The following is a 17,987-nucleotide window of genomic DNA, read 5'->3' on the forward strand; positions in this document are numbered from 1 at the left end:
GACCCCAGGTCTATCATGAAGACCAACAATGCTAGATTCAGAGACACTGATCCCTGGAGGGCTGTCAATGAAGGGATGACTTTTTCAATCTCAATAACACAGGAATGTAATTTTCTGGAGCCTGGGGGAGCTGAGATCTACATTGGTGGAATGAATGTATAGTTCAATGAAATCACAATCCTTACAATTTTGAAGTATTTGGATTGTTCTAGACCATGCCGTTGGAGTCCTGGAGTAGTAGACAGAGCCCTGGACTTGAAGTCAGGAAGACTTGGCCTTAAATCCTGCCTCAGTTGTTGAGATCTGGGTAAATTACTGAACTTCCTCTGTGCTTTAATTTTCACTTCTATAAAAAAAGGGAGTGGGGCTTGACAGCCTCTAATATCCTTTCTCATTCTAAATCCATGATTATATCTCCCTCCTTTTCTTAAACATATTAAAATGATTGCCAAAGGGTCTGTTATGGTAGACTATGCCCTCTTGCATTTCAGATGTTCTCTTATTCTGGAGTGGGGATAGAATGAATGAAAAAAATAACTTCTTATATCCTTACTATGAGCAAAGAGAAAGCAGTAAGTCATGTAATAGTGGTGCAGGCGGTGGGTGAAATTGTATTTAGAATCAGAAGACCTGACTGAGTTAATATCCCAGCCCTGCCCCCTTATTAGCTATATCACTTTGAGCAAATCACTTAACCTCTCTGGCCTGTTTCCTCATCTGTAAAACAAGGAGATTTTACTAGATAATACTAAAGTAGTAGATAACCACCATGGTCCTTGCCAACTCAACATCCTGGGGGTAGAAAAGGAGAGCTGGACAGTAGCTGTAACTTACCAAATTGTCTTTTGAAGGAGGCAACATCATCCCTTCCATTTCTCCTACTATTTCCCCCAAAGAGCAGCATCTAGTCTCAGAACTGGATGGTTTTTGTCTCAATAGTTTGTGTCAATAAAATGGTAACCTTTGCAAATAATGTTTCCTGTCATAAGAGCTAGATTTATGATTTCATTAGAAAAGGGAACTCTAGAAGAAGAAAGCACCTCCTACCAATGCAAGTAGGCACCTGCCATGCAACTCCCACCCTCAAAGCACCATCTACAGAAGTAAGAAGTTAAAGGGTTTGCTCAACTTCAAACAGTCAATATAGAGATGGGACTGGATCCAGGCTCAGGTCTTCCCATATTCAGGGGCCACCTTTCTATCTACTGCTCCACTCTTGGTATTTCCTAAGCCTGTATTATTTTACTAATGCTCATGTGATGTTGGCGAAGTAATCAGATATGAAAGGCATCCCTTGACCAATGACATCCTCCATCCCCCCATCTACACACAGAAGACAAATAATCCATTGCCAGGTTCACACTCAAGGTACAGAGTGGGAACTGTCTCATTCTTCATATTTGTTTCTACAATGCCTATTATACTGCAAGACACAAAGTGAGTGCCTTCAATGCTCATTGATTATTTGATTAGGGTATTCTTGGTGGGTCTTTGTTAGAATCTGGGAGAAAGGATCTAACCTCCTCATCTTACAAAAGAGGAGTCTGAGACCCAGAAAGGATGTTATTTGTACATGGCCCCAGACATAGTAAGTGACAGGAAGGTTGTCGTAAACTTTAAGAACCTATGGTCACCTCCATATTACATGGGAACGTCAGAGCAGAAAGCATCAGTACAGAAAACTTTTAAATGACTAATAAGGAAATTTTTCATAGACATACATACATATATACATACATATTTGTGTATACACACATATCGATATTTATAATCTATCTATCCATCTCTCAGGCATTACTTAGGTCTGAGAAGTAGTCCTAAACTGTAAAGTTCTTGATACGTTTGTTCATGTTCTGGAAATAAGGCAGTTTGCAGATATCTTAAATCTATCTTGTTCCTGAAACCTCCTCAATTATGCTTAACATGAACCCTTTCTTTTTGAAAAAAGCGTTCTTTTTAGGATATTCTAGGACTGAAAACCATAGAACCTCATGGTCAATGGAAAATTGAGGCTGTAGGTGAATCAAATGAGTAGGGTATAGCATATTGCCAAGGGTGACCTGAGTGCAAAAAATAGGATGGGCTGGTTACATACTGAGAATAACAGAAAAAAGATGGACCAGTGCTGCACTGGTGCCCATGGAGTACTAACAGACCCTCTACCATGGTGGGTAGATCCATTAATAATAAGCAATAATGGGAGGTTTTAAACCAGAATCCCAGAAGATAAGAAAGTGTAGATATATGGGATGAAGCTATACCACTAAAGAAAGTACCCTCATGGAGGAGAACACGGACCCATTGAAGTGATGAAGTTCATGCAGTGATATAGCAGATTATGAATCATTGATTTACACATGAAAGAGAAATCAAAGACCATCTAGTATAGCCCCCCTTTTTTACAAATGAGGAAACTGAGGCTCAGTTGCTTCATACATAGGGTAGAATAAGCATCTGTTTTTATAAAAATATATATTACTTTCATTCTGTAGTAGATTCCATATGGGTATGGAAGAAGGAATGTGTCACCTAGGCCACTTGATTGAATGACCCTTGCATTGTTCGCACTCTCTGAGTTTCCAATTTCCCTGTAACAAATCCCATGAGCAGATCTCATGCTATGACAGAAGATATGGGATCACCCATCCTTACCCAAATTTCCCTGTCACCTCCTGGTTGGAAAATTGTTTTTGTGCTGCATCTCATCTAAAAAAAAACCCCTCCAAACACATACACACACACGCACACACACACACAACCTTTTTGGCTAAGCTTAGCAGTAAACAGATGGGCCGTCTATTTGTGTTGCTTGGAGACCACTTCTTATGCGGAACCTGCTCCAAGGGGGAGAGAAGAAAGGCGGATACACAGCATAGTGGCTAGCAGGTTGAGAAGAAAATTTGTGCCCAGAATTACTTAATTGCTGACATTTACATTGTGCTTTACGGTTTGTTAAGCATTTTACATAGAAGTCTGATTTTACTGCAGAGGAAATTCCCAGGTGAAGAAATCCCCACCACCACCACCACCACCACCAATGCAGGTGAGTACCTTGGGTGCAACTGATAGTCTTAAGAGTTGCCTAGACTAGAGCACAGAGAGGTTGACTTGCCCAGGGTCACACAGCCAGGATGAGTCAGAAGCAGGAGTTTTAGGTTTTCCAGGCTTCCAAGCTCATTCTTTATCCATGTCTCCACTGTGATTTGACTGTATTTTACACACATCATCTCATTTAAGTCTTTCATCAAGCCCCTGAGATAGATACTATTGTCAGCCCCACTTTGTAAGACTGGTGCCTGCAGGGGTAAAAGTGACTTCTCCAGGGTTGCACTTCTAGTGAGTGTGGGAGGCAGGATTTGATTCCAGGTCTCTCTTGACACCAAGTCCAGGAATCTTTCCAAGACACTACACTACATATTCATAAAAGATTCCAAGCCCCAGGAAAACAAGCTGAAGACATTTTTAGGGCAGACTAGGAGGCCTGTTCAGAGTTAATTGGCAAGGAGGAGTGCTGTTCTCTCATAAGATAATAGATTTAGAATTGAAAGGGGCTAGTGGCATCCAACCTCCTCATTTTACATGAGAGGCTGAGGCCGGGAGAGATTAAATGATTTGCACATTGACACAGGTAATAAGTAGCTGAATCCACATTCGAACCCACGTCCGCTGACTCCAAATCCAGCATTTCTTCCAGGACACCTCGCTATAAGTCCGAGGTCTTAATGTTCCTTCATCTCCCCAGACCAAATGAACAGTGAGTTTTTTCTTTTGGTATTCAGGAACAAAGAACACTTTCAAATTCAGCTGGGAGAGTCTTTTGCCCTCGCTATGGCTCCCTCTCCCTCTCTTTCCCTCTCCCTCTTCTCTTTTTCCTCTCCCTCACCGTCTCCCTCGCCGTCTCCCTCACCTTCACCCTGTTCCTATTTGTCTCTCTCCCTCTCCCTCTCCTCTCCCTCTCGTCTTTTTCTTCTCCCTCACCGTCTCCCTCACCTTCACCCTGTCCCTCTGTCCCCATGCTAGAGAGAAGCGCCATTTACCTGACCCCTCCCTCCCTGTCTTCCATCCAGCTCTGCATATCTGCCCCCCTCCCAGACTCAGGCCCCAAAGTTTGCCCAGCGCCCCTGTGCTTCTCCATGCGCCCGCGCGGCCCAATCCTCACCAATCCCGGCGGACTCTTCCTCTCTCCCTCCCCGCCCTTCCCTAACAGGCGCCTGGCCAGCCAATGACAGCCGGCTCGGGGACGGCCCCTGTGTTTTGGTGGCTGTTTCGGGAGCCCATACCCCCAACCTACTCATCCCCTCTGGTCTCTGGCGGGCGCGCGCCGCTGCTCCCTGCACACAGAGCAGAGTGAGGCTAATCTGCGAGCTCAGCTCAGCAGAGCGCGCCTCAGCTCCAGCTCGCAGGAAGGCCGCCTGCCAGCCCACCTGCCCTCCTACCCTCCTGCCCGCTAGTGCCTTCTCCCAGGGAGTTGGTTCCCGAGCTGCCCCAATTTTCAGAGCCCCGGAATCAACGGGTGTGTGAGCCGGAAGATTGAACTTTACCCCCACCCCTGCCTCTTTTTAAAGTAGGGGTGGGTGTTTGGAGAGGGGCAAAGAGCAGAGCAGCCATGGACTCCGTGAATCAGGTAGGCAAAACCTTACCCCCCACCCCTCACCGCCACCCCGTGCTCTGGCCAGCTGCTGCCGAATCTGGCTAGGGAGAGGATGAGGGAGAGGGCTGAGGTGAGGGCGAGGGCCAGGGAGGGGGTAAATGAACGGGGCATTGGAGCTACCCAACCCTTCACCCCTGTTATCTCTTCTCTCTTCCTCCCGCCGACCCCCAATCCATCTGCAGCTGGCCTCTTCGGGGACCTTTCGGGTACTGAAGGAACCCCTGGCTTTCCTGCGAGCTCTGGAATGGGTGAGTCTTATGTGCTGAATGGGTCTGGGCTCGTGAGTACCAAGTCTCTACGATCAGGGGGGGTATATGGGACAGGATCTGTTTTCTCTGGAGAGGACCTGAGCTAGGGGCTCCACTGTCTCAGTCCCTACCTCAAGCGCAGGGGTGGGGTTCTTGGGGTTGGACGTGGAGATGGCGGAGTAGGGGAGGGGCTCTTCTGGGTCAGCTGCCTTTCTGTGTGACTGGTAAAGAGGGGAGCTGTCAGCTGGCTTGTTAGTGGTTGAGGGTCAAGTCTCTGCCAGGGCGGGGGAAGCCCCTTGGGAGGCTGGGAGAAAGATGAGCTGAAGCTAGGTTGTCTCGCCTACATCTGGTACATCTGGAGCGGTGTCCCAAGAGCCGAGCCGGCTTGGAGGGATGAGGGTGACGGGGAAACGCCGGTTGTTGGGTTCCGTGATGTGGGTGCAATCCTGAAGTCCGTGACTGGCTTCCTAAAAGCATTCAGCACCAGCACAGCTCCCTCTTCTCTGGGCCCTGGAACCTTTTTCTGGTCCAGGGCAAGTGAAACCTGGGTCAAAATGAGAAAGGAGAAAACTAAGAGCTTTAAGCAGTGTACATCTGTGTGTGTGTGTTGTGTGTGTGTGTGTCTCTGTTTCTCTCTCTCTCTCTCTCTCTCTGTCTCTCTCTCTCTCTCTTTCATTATTGGCTCTACTATATACCTCCACTGCCTCTCGCTGTTTTATTTGGCTAGGAAGAAAAATTCATTTGCTTTTATGCCTTCCCTCTGTGAGATGGAAGGTGTTGGGATCTGTGGGATTATTTTTTTTTATCTCCTTTGTGTCTTAACCTCTTATTTAAGATAAGTTAAATAAATAAACGCTGCCCTGATGCTTCTAAACAAACTAGTCCATGAACAGAACAGTAAGGAAAATAAATGGTTATCTAGACAATGTCAGGGTTGCTTCAGATGATGGTTATTCAGAGTGAAATCTGCAGGTCACAAGGCATTCATTGCCAGGAGGTTTGAAGGCAAAAGAACCTATCTGAACGAAAAGTTCAGAGCACGTCATCTAGCATTAATCACTGAGTGGCTGGGAATTATGTAAGTGTGTGTGTGTGTGTGTGTGTGTGTGTGTGTGTGTGTGTGTGTGTGTACATGTTTTGTGATCCCACATCTTCCCTCCAAACTCCTATGTCTAACTCTATGGGTGACAGTGTTGTTTTGGGACGTTCTTTCTTTGCCCTATTTTGAGATCTGAATGAAATCCATTGGTACATTGATTTGCATGTGTCAAGGCCGCTTTCAGAAGGCTTGATCTGCTCTCTCTGGGCCTGGTATTCTGGGCTACTGTCTGTAAAAGCCAAGTTAAACAATCAGTAAGTGGTCACAGTTCAGGAAACTTGTTGTTTACTTGTCAGTTCTATAACTGGGCATTTGTTGGACAAAAAAGGATGTTATACTACCTGTCAAGTCTCACAACTTTTGCAGCAATATGATCTAATTAGCTAAACACTCATTTCCTTTCTGAAACAATATGACAATTCAGAGGTGGGGAACCTGTGGTCTTGATGCCACATGTGGCCCTCTAGGTCCTCAAGTGTGGCCCTTTGACTGAATCCAAACACCACAGAACAAATCCCCTTAATAAAAGGATTTGTTCGTAAATCTTGGACTCAGTCAAAAGGCTGCACCCAGGGATGTGGAAGGCTACATATGGCCTTGAGCCTGCAGGTTCCCCACCCTTGACTTAAATAGCAGTCTATTCAAAGAAGAAATTGATATAGTGAAATAAAGGCAGTCAGAAGAACTGGGTTCTTGTCCTATTTTCGCCATTAATTTGGCTACTTTAGCAAGCATTTGATTTCTGCCTAGTGTGGTAGGTGCTAGGGACATAGTAAAAAACAAAATAATCCTTGCAAGGAGCTGACATTTCCCTGGTTGATACAACCTATACAAAGATAAGTAAATATAACATAAATATGGAATAAATACAAAGTAGTATCTAGTGTCAGAGGGGCAGACTTTACAACTGGGGGAATAAAAAAAGGCCAGTTATAGGAGGTGACATCTGCGCTATTCTTGAATGAAGCTAGGGATTCCGCGGTGTGGAAATGAAAATAGAAAGCATTAAAGTCATGGCAGATAGCCTGATAAAAAGTCTCAGAGTTGAGAGATAGAATGTTTACAGGAAACCATACTTAGGCCGATGGCTTGAACATGGAAGATAACAATGTGAAACTGATCAGGAAAGGTGGGTTTGGGTCAGATGGTGAAGGACATGAATGACAGAGGAGTTTACATTTTATCTTGGCAGCAATCAGGAGCCACTGAAGCATCTTGAGCAGAGAAGTGACAGAGTTGTGTTTCAGTGACAGCAATCTGGTAGATATGTGAAGGATATATTGGTGGTGGTGGTGGGGGGAAATGGAAGCAGGAAGAATAATTGGAGGCAATTTCAATAGCCCAAGTAAGAGGTGATAAGGGAGAGTACAAACTAATGTGGTGACTATTAATATAGAGAAGGGAGTGCATGAAAGATATGTTAAGTAGAATCAACAAGAATTGGCAATTGATTGAATGAGTAGAGTGAGAGATAGGGAAAAACTAAGAATGACTCATAACTAGTTTATGTTGGTATCTGGAAAGATGTTGATAACCTTTGACAAAATTCTGGAATTTGGGAGGAGGGAAATAAAGTACATCTTATTTTGGAAATATTGAGTTTGAGACAAATATTATATGATATCCAGGTAAAGATATCCAGCAGGAAAGCTATTAATATGGTATAGGGACTCAACAGGGAGATGAGTGTTGGGCATATACATGTTGGAATCATCTGAAAAGAGATGATCATTAAACATATAGGGGCTGATGAGATTACTAAAAAGGAGAATACCAAGAGAGAAAAAGACATGGACTAGGGAAGAGACCTCTAGTTCACCCATACATGGGGGAAAGAATATAGTTGATCGTGTATTACAAGAAACTGAGGAGCTGTTAGATAGGTAGGAAGAGAACCAGAAGTTAGCATGTAATGAATGCTCATCACATGTGATATAATGCAATGAATGTAATGAAAATTCAGGCCAGGGAAAGGGAGTGTGCAGGAAGCTGTCAATCATGTCAAAGGTTGTAGAGAAGTCAAAAAGGGTAAGTACTAACAAAAATAGATTTTTTAATTGTTAAGAGATCACTGATTCTGTTGGAGAGAACAATTTCAGTCAAGTGGTGATGTCAGAAGACAGATTGTAAGGGACTGAGAAGTAAGTGGGAGTTAAGGAAGTATAAACAATCACTGTAGATGGCTTTTTCTAAGAATTTGGCTATGAAAGGAAGGAGAGATATGTACATGTATTTGAGAGAATAGCATCATCAGGTAAAGGATTATCTATGGATGAGGGAGATTTGAGCATTTGTGTGCAACAGGGAAGAAACCAATGAATAAAGAGATTTGATAGTTGGCAGGAGGGGAATAATCAAAGAAGAAACTTCTCATTTTGAGTTATGATGAGAAAGGAAGGGATGAGATCAAGTAAAGGAGAAAATGGAGATGATATTGAGATATGAGGTATAGAATAAAAGATAAGAGGGAGCTCGTGGTGCGTGGTATCAATTTTCTCAGTAAAATATGGGGTAAGGGCTTTTCTTAAGGAGGGAGAGGTGACTAGAAAAGCTAAAATGGCATTTGGCAAAGATGCTGTGTAGGCTAATCAGTAAAAAACAAAAGGATTCAACTGCATCCATTAGGGCTCAGTTGTGATTAGCTAACATAAAAATGTAATAGGCCCAGACAGCCAAGATGTATGATTTCTGCAATGATGTCCAGATAATAAAATAAAAGCTGAATGGTTGGAGTAAACTAGCATTTTAGTTTGGCAAGGAATGAGTTTTAATAGGATGAATGTAAGGAATTGGAGAGCATGGGATAGTTGAACCGATTAGCTATAAGGTCAAGATTGGGAAATGGAAAATGTCATGCTAGAGTATGAATGATAGATGGGGGAAAAAAAAACCCAGGGATAGTGAAATTAGTGGAATAGTCAATGATAATATCTGTTGTGCTATCAACTTCCTCACTTTTACAAGGAAGAGGTTGGCCCAGGTGATTTGCAAAGATCCATCCTGTCTGCAATCTCCATTATGCTATGATGTTCTTTCACAAACATCTTCCCAAGTTGTCACTGTTTCCAACTGGCTCAAAGTAACATGAACTTCATGTGGAGGTTGCTGGGCTTGTAAAGTTGCATTCTGCCTGGATTTGGTTTGGGTTTGTTTTGCTACTTCTTCACTCAAAATAAAAAAAATATATACAATTTATGTGCTCAGGTTCATGAAAAATAAATAATCTAATGAATTGAATCACTGTATACTCTCCCCTATGCCTTCTGTAGCTTCAATTCTTAGAATTACTAGTTTCTTTCAAAACACTGATGTATTTGCTAGCTGTTGATAGAGTCCTCCGGCCAAATTACTTTGTAACTATTTAGTATATGCCTTATATATACCTATATATGTACATATTGCTCTCCCCTATAGAATGTATGTTTGTTGAGGGCAAAGACTTTTCTTCTCTATCTTTGTATTCACCAGTATCTACACAATGTCTGGAACACAGTAGGTATTTAATAAATTCATTTTGATTGACTGAATTTCAGATCTTCAAATACATTTCTCACAATAATGAGTGTCTGATTTTTTTTTTGTAAGATGAAAAGCAGATTAATCCTCTGAATAATTGCCTCACCTCTCCATTTCCTTGTTTTGTATATTAGAGCCATACTTACTTTTCATTGGGTCATATAATGGCTATTGCCTAAGTTTTCTCATATATAAAATAGAATAATAGCACCTACTTTTCAGGGTTATTGTAAGGATTAAATGAGATAATAATTATAAAGCACTTTACACAGTCACTGTCACATAGTAAGTGCCATATAAATGTTAGTTGGTATTATTATTATATTCCTCTTATGAAGACTGGCCTTATCACTGCCTTTCATGTAAATTTATTAAGCATTTTATCCAATTCGTTGTCAAAAAACTTACAACTCCACTGTATTCAGTGCATATCTTTATTCATATAAGATGGAAGGGAAAATCAGCATAGTTGTTCATATGCAGCCAGTAAAGAAAAGGTACCCTTTTGTTTCAAGTTTCTGTATATTCCAGGTAAATGTAGGCTTGTGTGTATGTGTGTGATTGTGTTGGCCTGAATTTTCTGGATAATTTTTTCAATTCTCATCTTTTGTGGCATAGACATGGGATTAAATAACATTTATTTAAATAACTTCTACACTTAGTAATCAAATTGATTCTCTGTTATGCTTCAGGAAATATGGCAAATACCAGGGAAGCCATTAGGAGAGAGGTTAGAATGAATGATGTTGACACTTCTATCAACAACACTGTAGGTTAGTGGCATGAGAAGAATATGAATGAGGAAGTCTATGATAGACATGCTTTATCTACTTTGCAGCTGAATAGAAGATTTTAACCTCTAGAACTGGGAGATTAATGTCATATGCTCAGCACATATTTCATGAGGGAAAGAGTGCACTTACAGTGTAAATCCATTCCATTTAGAAAATCACAGAATTATAGAGTTACACCGAAACTTTGAGATTGTTCTGGTCCTATCTGTCAAACTCAAATAGAAATAAGGGTTACTAAATGGTAAATAAGGATCACTTCTAGCCATATATTTACTTAGAACACCACGTATTAACATCATCTATGTTCTATTGTAAAAGAACTTTCAAACTGATTTCATGGCATGGGACACATGGGTTCTATGCTCTACGAGCAAAGCAGAATTGAAGTGGCTCAAAAGAAATGTGAGATGCATAAATTTAGAGAATCCACCCCAAATGTTCATATGGGCCATTTGTGCCCAACCTGTGCTAGAGCATTCCAAGCTTGTATTGGCCTGATCAGCCATAGTCAGACACAATGTCACTTGACCCTAACATAGTCATTTTGGTCCTCCTCAAGGATAAAGGACAAAAACCACCGACCAATCAACATTGTTCAATGTTCCCTAATACATCTTGATTTTGTTTGGGCCTCGTGTTTGACACCACTGCCTTAGTCTCCTTTTCCTCCTATTTATTTTTCAAATGAGGAGGTTAAATACCTAAGAAGAGAAGCTACTTGGTGAAGATCACAGGGCAAGCTGATGGCAGAACTCAGAACAGAACTCAAATCTTCAAACTACATATCCAATGTTCCTTTCTCTCATGCACTACTTTCTCTAGCACTGATTCACATTTCTGCGGAAGTAGCTATTGCTTGCTTTTTCAAATGCACTTTGAATGAAAATGGCATCTAAGGAATTGTCTTTTTTTCTTCTTCTCGTTCTTTCCTGGGTTTTGTGGTTACTTGATTTCATATGAACCTATCATTAAATTGCTCCAAACAATCTCTTTCTCATAGTGTACTAAGCTTGTAGCTACCATCTTTCACTTCTTAGGTCAATTTAAATATTTTATATTGCTTTATGGTTCTCTGTTTCCCAAGTTCTCATGAATGGGGATGAAGTATGACTTTATAGATGGTTTTCATCACGAAAAGGACTAGTTTCTCAATTTTGAACACTCTAGGCATTTCTTGTATACTTGCAATAATCATGCTTTGTCCTGTACTACTTCTATTATTCTGATCTTGCTGTATTTTTTTTTAGCTTGGTGTCTCATAGAGGAGCTGCAAACTGTTGTATAATAAATAAACAGAGAGATAGATAGATAGATACATACACACATACACAAATAGAAAAGACACTGGAATTAGAAACAGAAGTTCTGTGTTCAAATCCTGGCTCTAACACTTAGTAGGTGTATAATTATAATAATGTCTCTGAGCCTCAACTCCCTCATCTATAATATGGTGAAAATAGTGTTGTAAATGGAAAATCTTTGGAAGACTGTGAAACAATATGTAAATTAGTTATGTCATTACCTTGATCATTTACAGAATATTAAATTAGTATAAGTGTGGTATAGAAATGACAGGTCAGACATCTATCTTTTCATTACTATGGTGGATATTGTTTGATGTGTGATTTAAGCTAATATTCAGAGGTAATTTTGTGGTGGGAATTGCCACAGAAATGTTTTAGATGTGAATCTGAATTTCATTTGCCTGTTTGGGTATACTTTCTTGCCCCCACCCCATCCCTGAAAGGAAAATGTCCTTATGACAACCATCTCTATTTGATCATTCTACCCATCTTCATATCCTAACGTGTTGGCCATTGAATGATTCCAATGATTTCATGACTTTCACATGTTAAAAAGTATGTAATTTGATCTCTCTGACAAAAGTGCTATATGGTCATTTTTCTATACTTTGATATTTGAATGAGAGGCGGTGCTGCGAAATGGATAAAAAAATCATCCATAAAGTCCTAAAGACCTGGATTTAAGTCATCCTGCTGAAATATATTGGCTATGTGACCCTAGGCAAGTTACTTTGCCTCTCAGTGCCCCAGGGAACTCACTAAAACTAGAAGTTATAGAGCATTTACTCATCTACAACAGTACAATGTGTTTTCTCAGCAGAGCTGCTCTTACACATTGTGAAATGACAGGGCTGGTCTAGCCAGAAAAAAAAAAAAGCAAGTAAGCAAACAAAAACATATCTTTTAAAATCCAGAAAAGTCAAGTGTGCCATCCCTCTCAGTCAGTGTTAGTTCTTCATAATGGGGGATGCTGTTTTTATGAGTATATAATTGAATTTGAATGTTCTTTGAGATCTTCTTTGACTCTAGATCTTAATAAATTTAAGAAAATCTTGAAGTTCTTGATTCCTACATTGAATTAACCAAAACTAGTTCTAGCCCATGGAAGAATGAGACTAACAAAAAGATGAGTCTCAGGCTTTCCAATTGACCATGACTAATCTCCATGGCTCAGTGAATGATGGGAAACTCAAAATATGTCTTTTTCCACTGCCCACATGGTAGTCTTCACAAGTAGAGTGAAATTTATCAGGACAGAAAAAATCCATTAAGTTGGTCACAGAAGTCTAAAATAATCCTTGGAAGTAATAGGGGTTTTTTTAAGTTTATTTCTTACTCAGTACCATGCAAAATTGTATGAGCATCAAGAACATGAAATAAGAAGTATCTTTCAGTAGGTCATTACATTTGTATTGCTTAGAATATTGAAAGGACTTTCGGGATCAGTGAATATAATCTCTAAAACACTTTCTAAGATGTGTAAAAGAAACCAAACCAAATAAAATGAAAAAGTTCATAACTTCTAAAGTATCTTTTTTTTGTAAATTTCCAAGCTAGTCTTGTCGTGATCAAACTCCATTTTCCTCACAGCTTTGCATTTTAGGACAAATCTAAAATTCAGAGCATGCCAGTAATTCTTGCCTCCTGGACTATTACTCTTTGAAAAAATGGGTGTAGATTTTTTTTAAGCAATCGCTGTAAAATTTCTTTTTTAATTGGGGGTTCTGGATCTTTAGTCAAATGTTTTGCTATAGCATCTGATGATTTAAGAAAAGAAGTATGTACAAATGTTTATTTGAGTGATGAATAGAAAGTATTTTGAACCTGTCACATTACTTTAAAAAGAGTTAAGTTTATGAAAGGCTACTGAGCTTTATAGAGTCATGAAATTTTAAAGCTGAAAACTCATTTCCTATGCACTTGAGAAATACAACATAAATGCTCTGCTATCTCAAGTGCTAAAGCATTTGTTGGTGTTCTTGTTAATCTTTGTATTCGATAGAGACACTGAAATACCCACAGTCTTCTTTGGTCTTGAACATATTTTTGCTCTTTCTACTCTATCCTCACAAAAATGATGCATATTAATTTCTATTTAATCAGTTGGCTTTGATAACTTTAAATATGGAATTAGGTAGTTTTCATAACTTGAAATGTAAAATAAATCTTAATTTCCACCTACTATCAAGTCTGGAGTCAGGAAGCCCTGAGTTCAAATCTGGCCTTAGACACTAACTAGCTGTGTGACCCTGGGCAAGTCACTTAACCTTGTTTGCCTCAGTTTCCTTATCTATAAAATGATCTAGAGAAGGAAACGGCAAACCACTCCAGTATCTTTGCCAAAAAACCTCCAGAAGGGTCAGACACAACTGAAAAAATGACTAAACAAAAAGAACATTTTATAAAAACAAACTGAAGAAAAAGAAGAAACTTCTCTCACTTCTTGATCATTCACAGTAATCTATTTAAATCTATGTTTTCTGATTTTTTTCCTTTCTTAGAGTCTAACATCCATGAGAATGGAAATCACATCTCTTCTAAAGTCTATCCTCCTAAGGATAGAAAAGTGCTTTACTCACAGCTGGCAATTAATAAATGGATATTGAACAAATGTGTGTATTATTGAATTGTCTATGTTGAAAGCATACATCCAGGGTATACTGTTGTTAGAGGTGGAGGCTGAAGAGCAGGTGGCATGGTGTTGAGATGGTCATAAAATAGAAGACAAAAGAAACTGAATACACTTGCCACCCCCTGGGTGGAAGTGGCTTACAAAAAGGTGCGTGTCTAAGCAACTAAATTGTGTGTTAGGAGCTCTTGGGGGTAAGCTATGTATTATATGGCCTAGTGCAAAGCTACCTGAGTTTGGGAGAAAAGACAGGCACAGAGTCCACATAGCATTTGTTTTAACATATTTGATTGTATTCCTTTTGCACAGGTGGTTGAGTAAAGAACCATATACATTTAAGCCAACTCTCTGATACTAATCTAGTGTGACTTCATAGAAACAACATGAACAGAAGAAGGAGGTTTCCTAGTGTGGAGAAGCTAAGTCTAGCTGGACAAATGCAACTGGACTATATACCTAAGCTCATAGAATAAACACTGTGACCATTATAAAAGAGAAAATCTAGGAGAGAGAGGTAGCCAGCTCTCTGAGAACCAATGAGAACTTGACATTTACACAGAGAGAAGAGCAATCTTTGACCTTGAGTGGACTGTAATCATGAGAATGGAACAGTACCTGGTTCTTACTATTGAACTGGATTAGTCTTTTCACCATCAATGCTCCTTTGCGATCAAATTATCTTAACCAGCATTTAGAGATATGGTGGCCAGGACTAGGATAGTGATGATTTCTTTGTACAATGTATTAGATTACATCTGGAGCATTTTGTTCAATTTGGCACTACATATTAGAAAATCTATATATGGTTGAAAAACTCTGGGGCTGCTAGGTGGCACAGTGGATAGAGTATCAGCCCTGGAGTCAAGAGGACCTGAGTGCAAATCTGGTCTCAGACCAAACACTTACTAGCTGTGTGACCCTGGGCAAGTCACTTAACCCCAATTGTCTTGCCAAAAAATTTTTTAAAAATCCCTCTTCTACTAAAGTTCTATTCTGCTGATGAGATTATGCTGGTTCTCGAAATCCATACCACTGGGACACAAACTCCAAAAGCTTCTACTGAGGTAGAAAGACTTCAAATATAGATTTGAAGATTGATTCCATGTCTGTTATATGAAGACCATACTCAGACTTAAGTTTTGTGAGGTTCATTACCAGCTTGGCCACAGGGTGACAAATAGGCACAACATTTGAAAACCTTGCACTAAGTTATAAAGGGGTTTAAATCTGCAGCAGCAGAGGGACTATCCATGCTGATGAAGTTACAGATCTCTGGAGTTTTGCCACTGACAAACCAGAATGGCCAGGGGAAGGATCGTGAGGAGTTTTAGGTACTGGTCACATAAGCATTGGCATACAGCTGAAGAATCCTTCAGCTTGGAAAAGAAAACTTGGAAAGCACATGATGCCTGTTTTCAGGTACTTAAATGACTGACACATGGAAAAGGAATTGGCTGCATTGTTTTGGGCCCCAGATGTGGGGAAATTAGGTAGATTGAAAGGGGGAAAACTTCTGAATAATTAGAGCTTTCCCAGAGTAGAGTGGGCTAGCTCAAAAGGTAATAGCTTCTCCATCGGTAGGAGGAAGCTCAATGACCCTTTGTGGGAGATGTGTTAAAGGAAATGCTTTTCTTTTTTTCAAGTATATATTAAATTTAACACAATAGTGCCAATCCTGTCCTGTTTGTTCATGTTACTCTCTGAACTGTCTTCTGTTCTCTTTTATGTATTTTAAAAAATATTTCACTGACACTCTCCTGTCTTCTTTTTTTGGAGGAGTGAGAGGTGAGGGGTGAGATTACTGTCATTCCCTCCATTAACACTTTCTGAAGAAAAATCAAACTCATAAGTAACGTGTAAGTATTATCAAGCAAAACAAAAATCCATTTATTGGCTGTGACTGAAAATGCATTTCTTATTTTGCTCCTAAAGGAAAGTATGATTCACCATCTGTCTTTCTAACTTGAGATTTGTTATTGTAATGATGAGAGTTCTTAAGTCTTCCAAATTATTATTATTTTTCTTCAAAATATTGATTCATTGTATAAGTTGTTCTTCTAGTGCTGCTTTTTTGGTTCTCTGCTGTTACATCCAAATCTTCCTAGATTTCTCCAAATACATCTTGGGTAAAGGAGTTTGTTATACAGATATAAATTAGACTAGATGGTTTCTGAGTTCTCTTACTGCTCTAGTATTGTGAGATTCATTTGGTGCCATGTGGAATTAACTCATTTGTATTTGTCCTTTCATTTTCTAAGCACATCCTGTCTTTTTGTCTTTTTTTAAAAATTCTAACAACTTATCTGGCCATTTTGGGGGTTTAATCACTTCTCCCCAACCCCACCACAGCCTATTTTCCTCTATTTGAAGAGATCTTCAACTCCATTTGCATCCCTACTAAAATCCCATTGAGTTCAGGAAGCCTTCCCCAAACCCTCTCAGTGTCTTCCCTCTGTTGGTTATTTCCTATTTATCCTGTAGATAACTTGCTTTGATATGTTTGTTTGCATCTAGTCTCCCTCATTAGACTGAAAGCTCATTGAGGGCAGGGACTATCTTTTGCCTCTTTCTGTTTTTATCACAGTGCCTGTCATATGGTAAGTGCTTAATAAATATTGATTGATTGATGTAATACAGGATCACACAACCTAACATATTCAGGTTTCTAAGGACCAAGAGTGATCCAGGTGGCTAATACTCATTAGCGGCATAGATATAAATATATTAACTTTAGTATAACAACAGCCCTGTAAGATAGCTATTATTATTATGCCATTTTATAGATGAGGCTACTAAGGCTTACAGAGTTTAAGGACTTGCCCATGACCATACAGATAGTAAGTAAGAGAAGTGGAATTTGAATACTGGTCTTCCTGACTCAAACCCTAGGCTCTATCCACCAATTTATTTTGCCACTCTGAATGACTATAATGCTAATGATAATGATGTTTGTTGTTTATTCATTTTTTGGTTGTGTCGAACTATTTGTGACCCCATATTTTTGGCAAAAAAAAATTGGAGTGATTTGCCATTTCTTTCTCCAGTCCATTTTTCAGATGAGGGAACTGAGGCAAACCGGGTCAAGTGACTTTCCCAGGGTCACATGGCTAGTAAGTGTCTAAGGACAGATTTAAACTCAGAAAGATGAATCTTCCTGGAGTGGCTCAGTGCTCTGTTCACTGTGCTAACTAGATACCTTGATGATAATAACTGCCATCTATATACTTAGTAATGGAAGTACTTGGGGAAGACCTAATATTTTGGATTGGGGCCAGCAAATTCTATCTTGTGGAGTATGTATGCCCTTATTACAGGTGCTTTATGGTTTATAAAATGTTTTACATATATTACACCATTTGGTCCATTTACAAATTCAGATAGTCTGAATTTGGCTTATATGATAGAAAAGGTCCATCTCAATTTATCTTCCCCATTGCTCAAATTTTCCATCTTGCCCCATTTAACCCTTTCCTAGGCTGCCTGCTTTTGATTTCCCTGGTTCCATAGCTTTGCCCCCTTGTTCTCACCTCCTTAGTTCTGCTGTAAAATTTCTAATTAATTCCCATGGCTCCTCATATCTCCATGTGACTTCCTTGTGGATTCTATTTTGTGTTCTTGTACTTGCTCTTTGCTTCATCCTGGGACCAAGAAGTAGACCAGATGACCCCGAGAAACAAATAAGTAGTTGGAAGATACCTAGGGGTCCACTACAGTAAAACCTCAGTTGTTATACCAACACAATAATG

The 17,987-nt window shown here is 39.9% G+C and overlaps 1 protein-coding gene across 1 annotated transcript in view; it reads left to right on the forward strand.

Moving 5' to 3' along the window:
* Window positions 1-4,237: 4,237 nt before the first annotated feature.
* Window positions 4,238-17,987, forward strand: part of SYNPR (synaptoporin) — a 376,141-nt gene continuing 362,391 nt past the window's right edge. Inside the window, exons 1-2 of the mRNA XM_020976405.2 lie at window positions 4,238-4,624; window positions 4,834-4,899. Of these exons, the coding sequence (XP_020832064.1) occupies window positions 4,607-4,624; window positions 4,834-4,899 (84 nt within the window). The 5' untranslated portion in view covers window positions 4,238-4,606. The remainder of the gene's footprint in view (window positions 4,625-4,833; window positions 4,900-17,987) is intronic.

Source organism: Phascolarctos cinereus, unplaced genomic scaffold, assembly GCF_003287225.1.
Source record: "Phascolarctos cinereus isolate Bilbo 61053 unplaced genomic scaffold, phaCin_HiC Scaffold_4;HRSCAF=312, whole genome shotgun sequence".
Lineage (NCBI taxonomy): Eukaryota > Metazoa > Chordata > Mammalia > Diprotodontia > Phascolarctidae > Phascolarctos > Phascolarctos cinereus.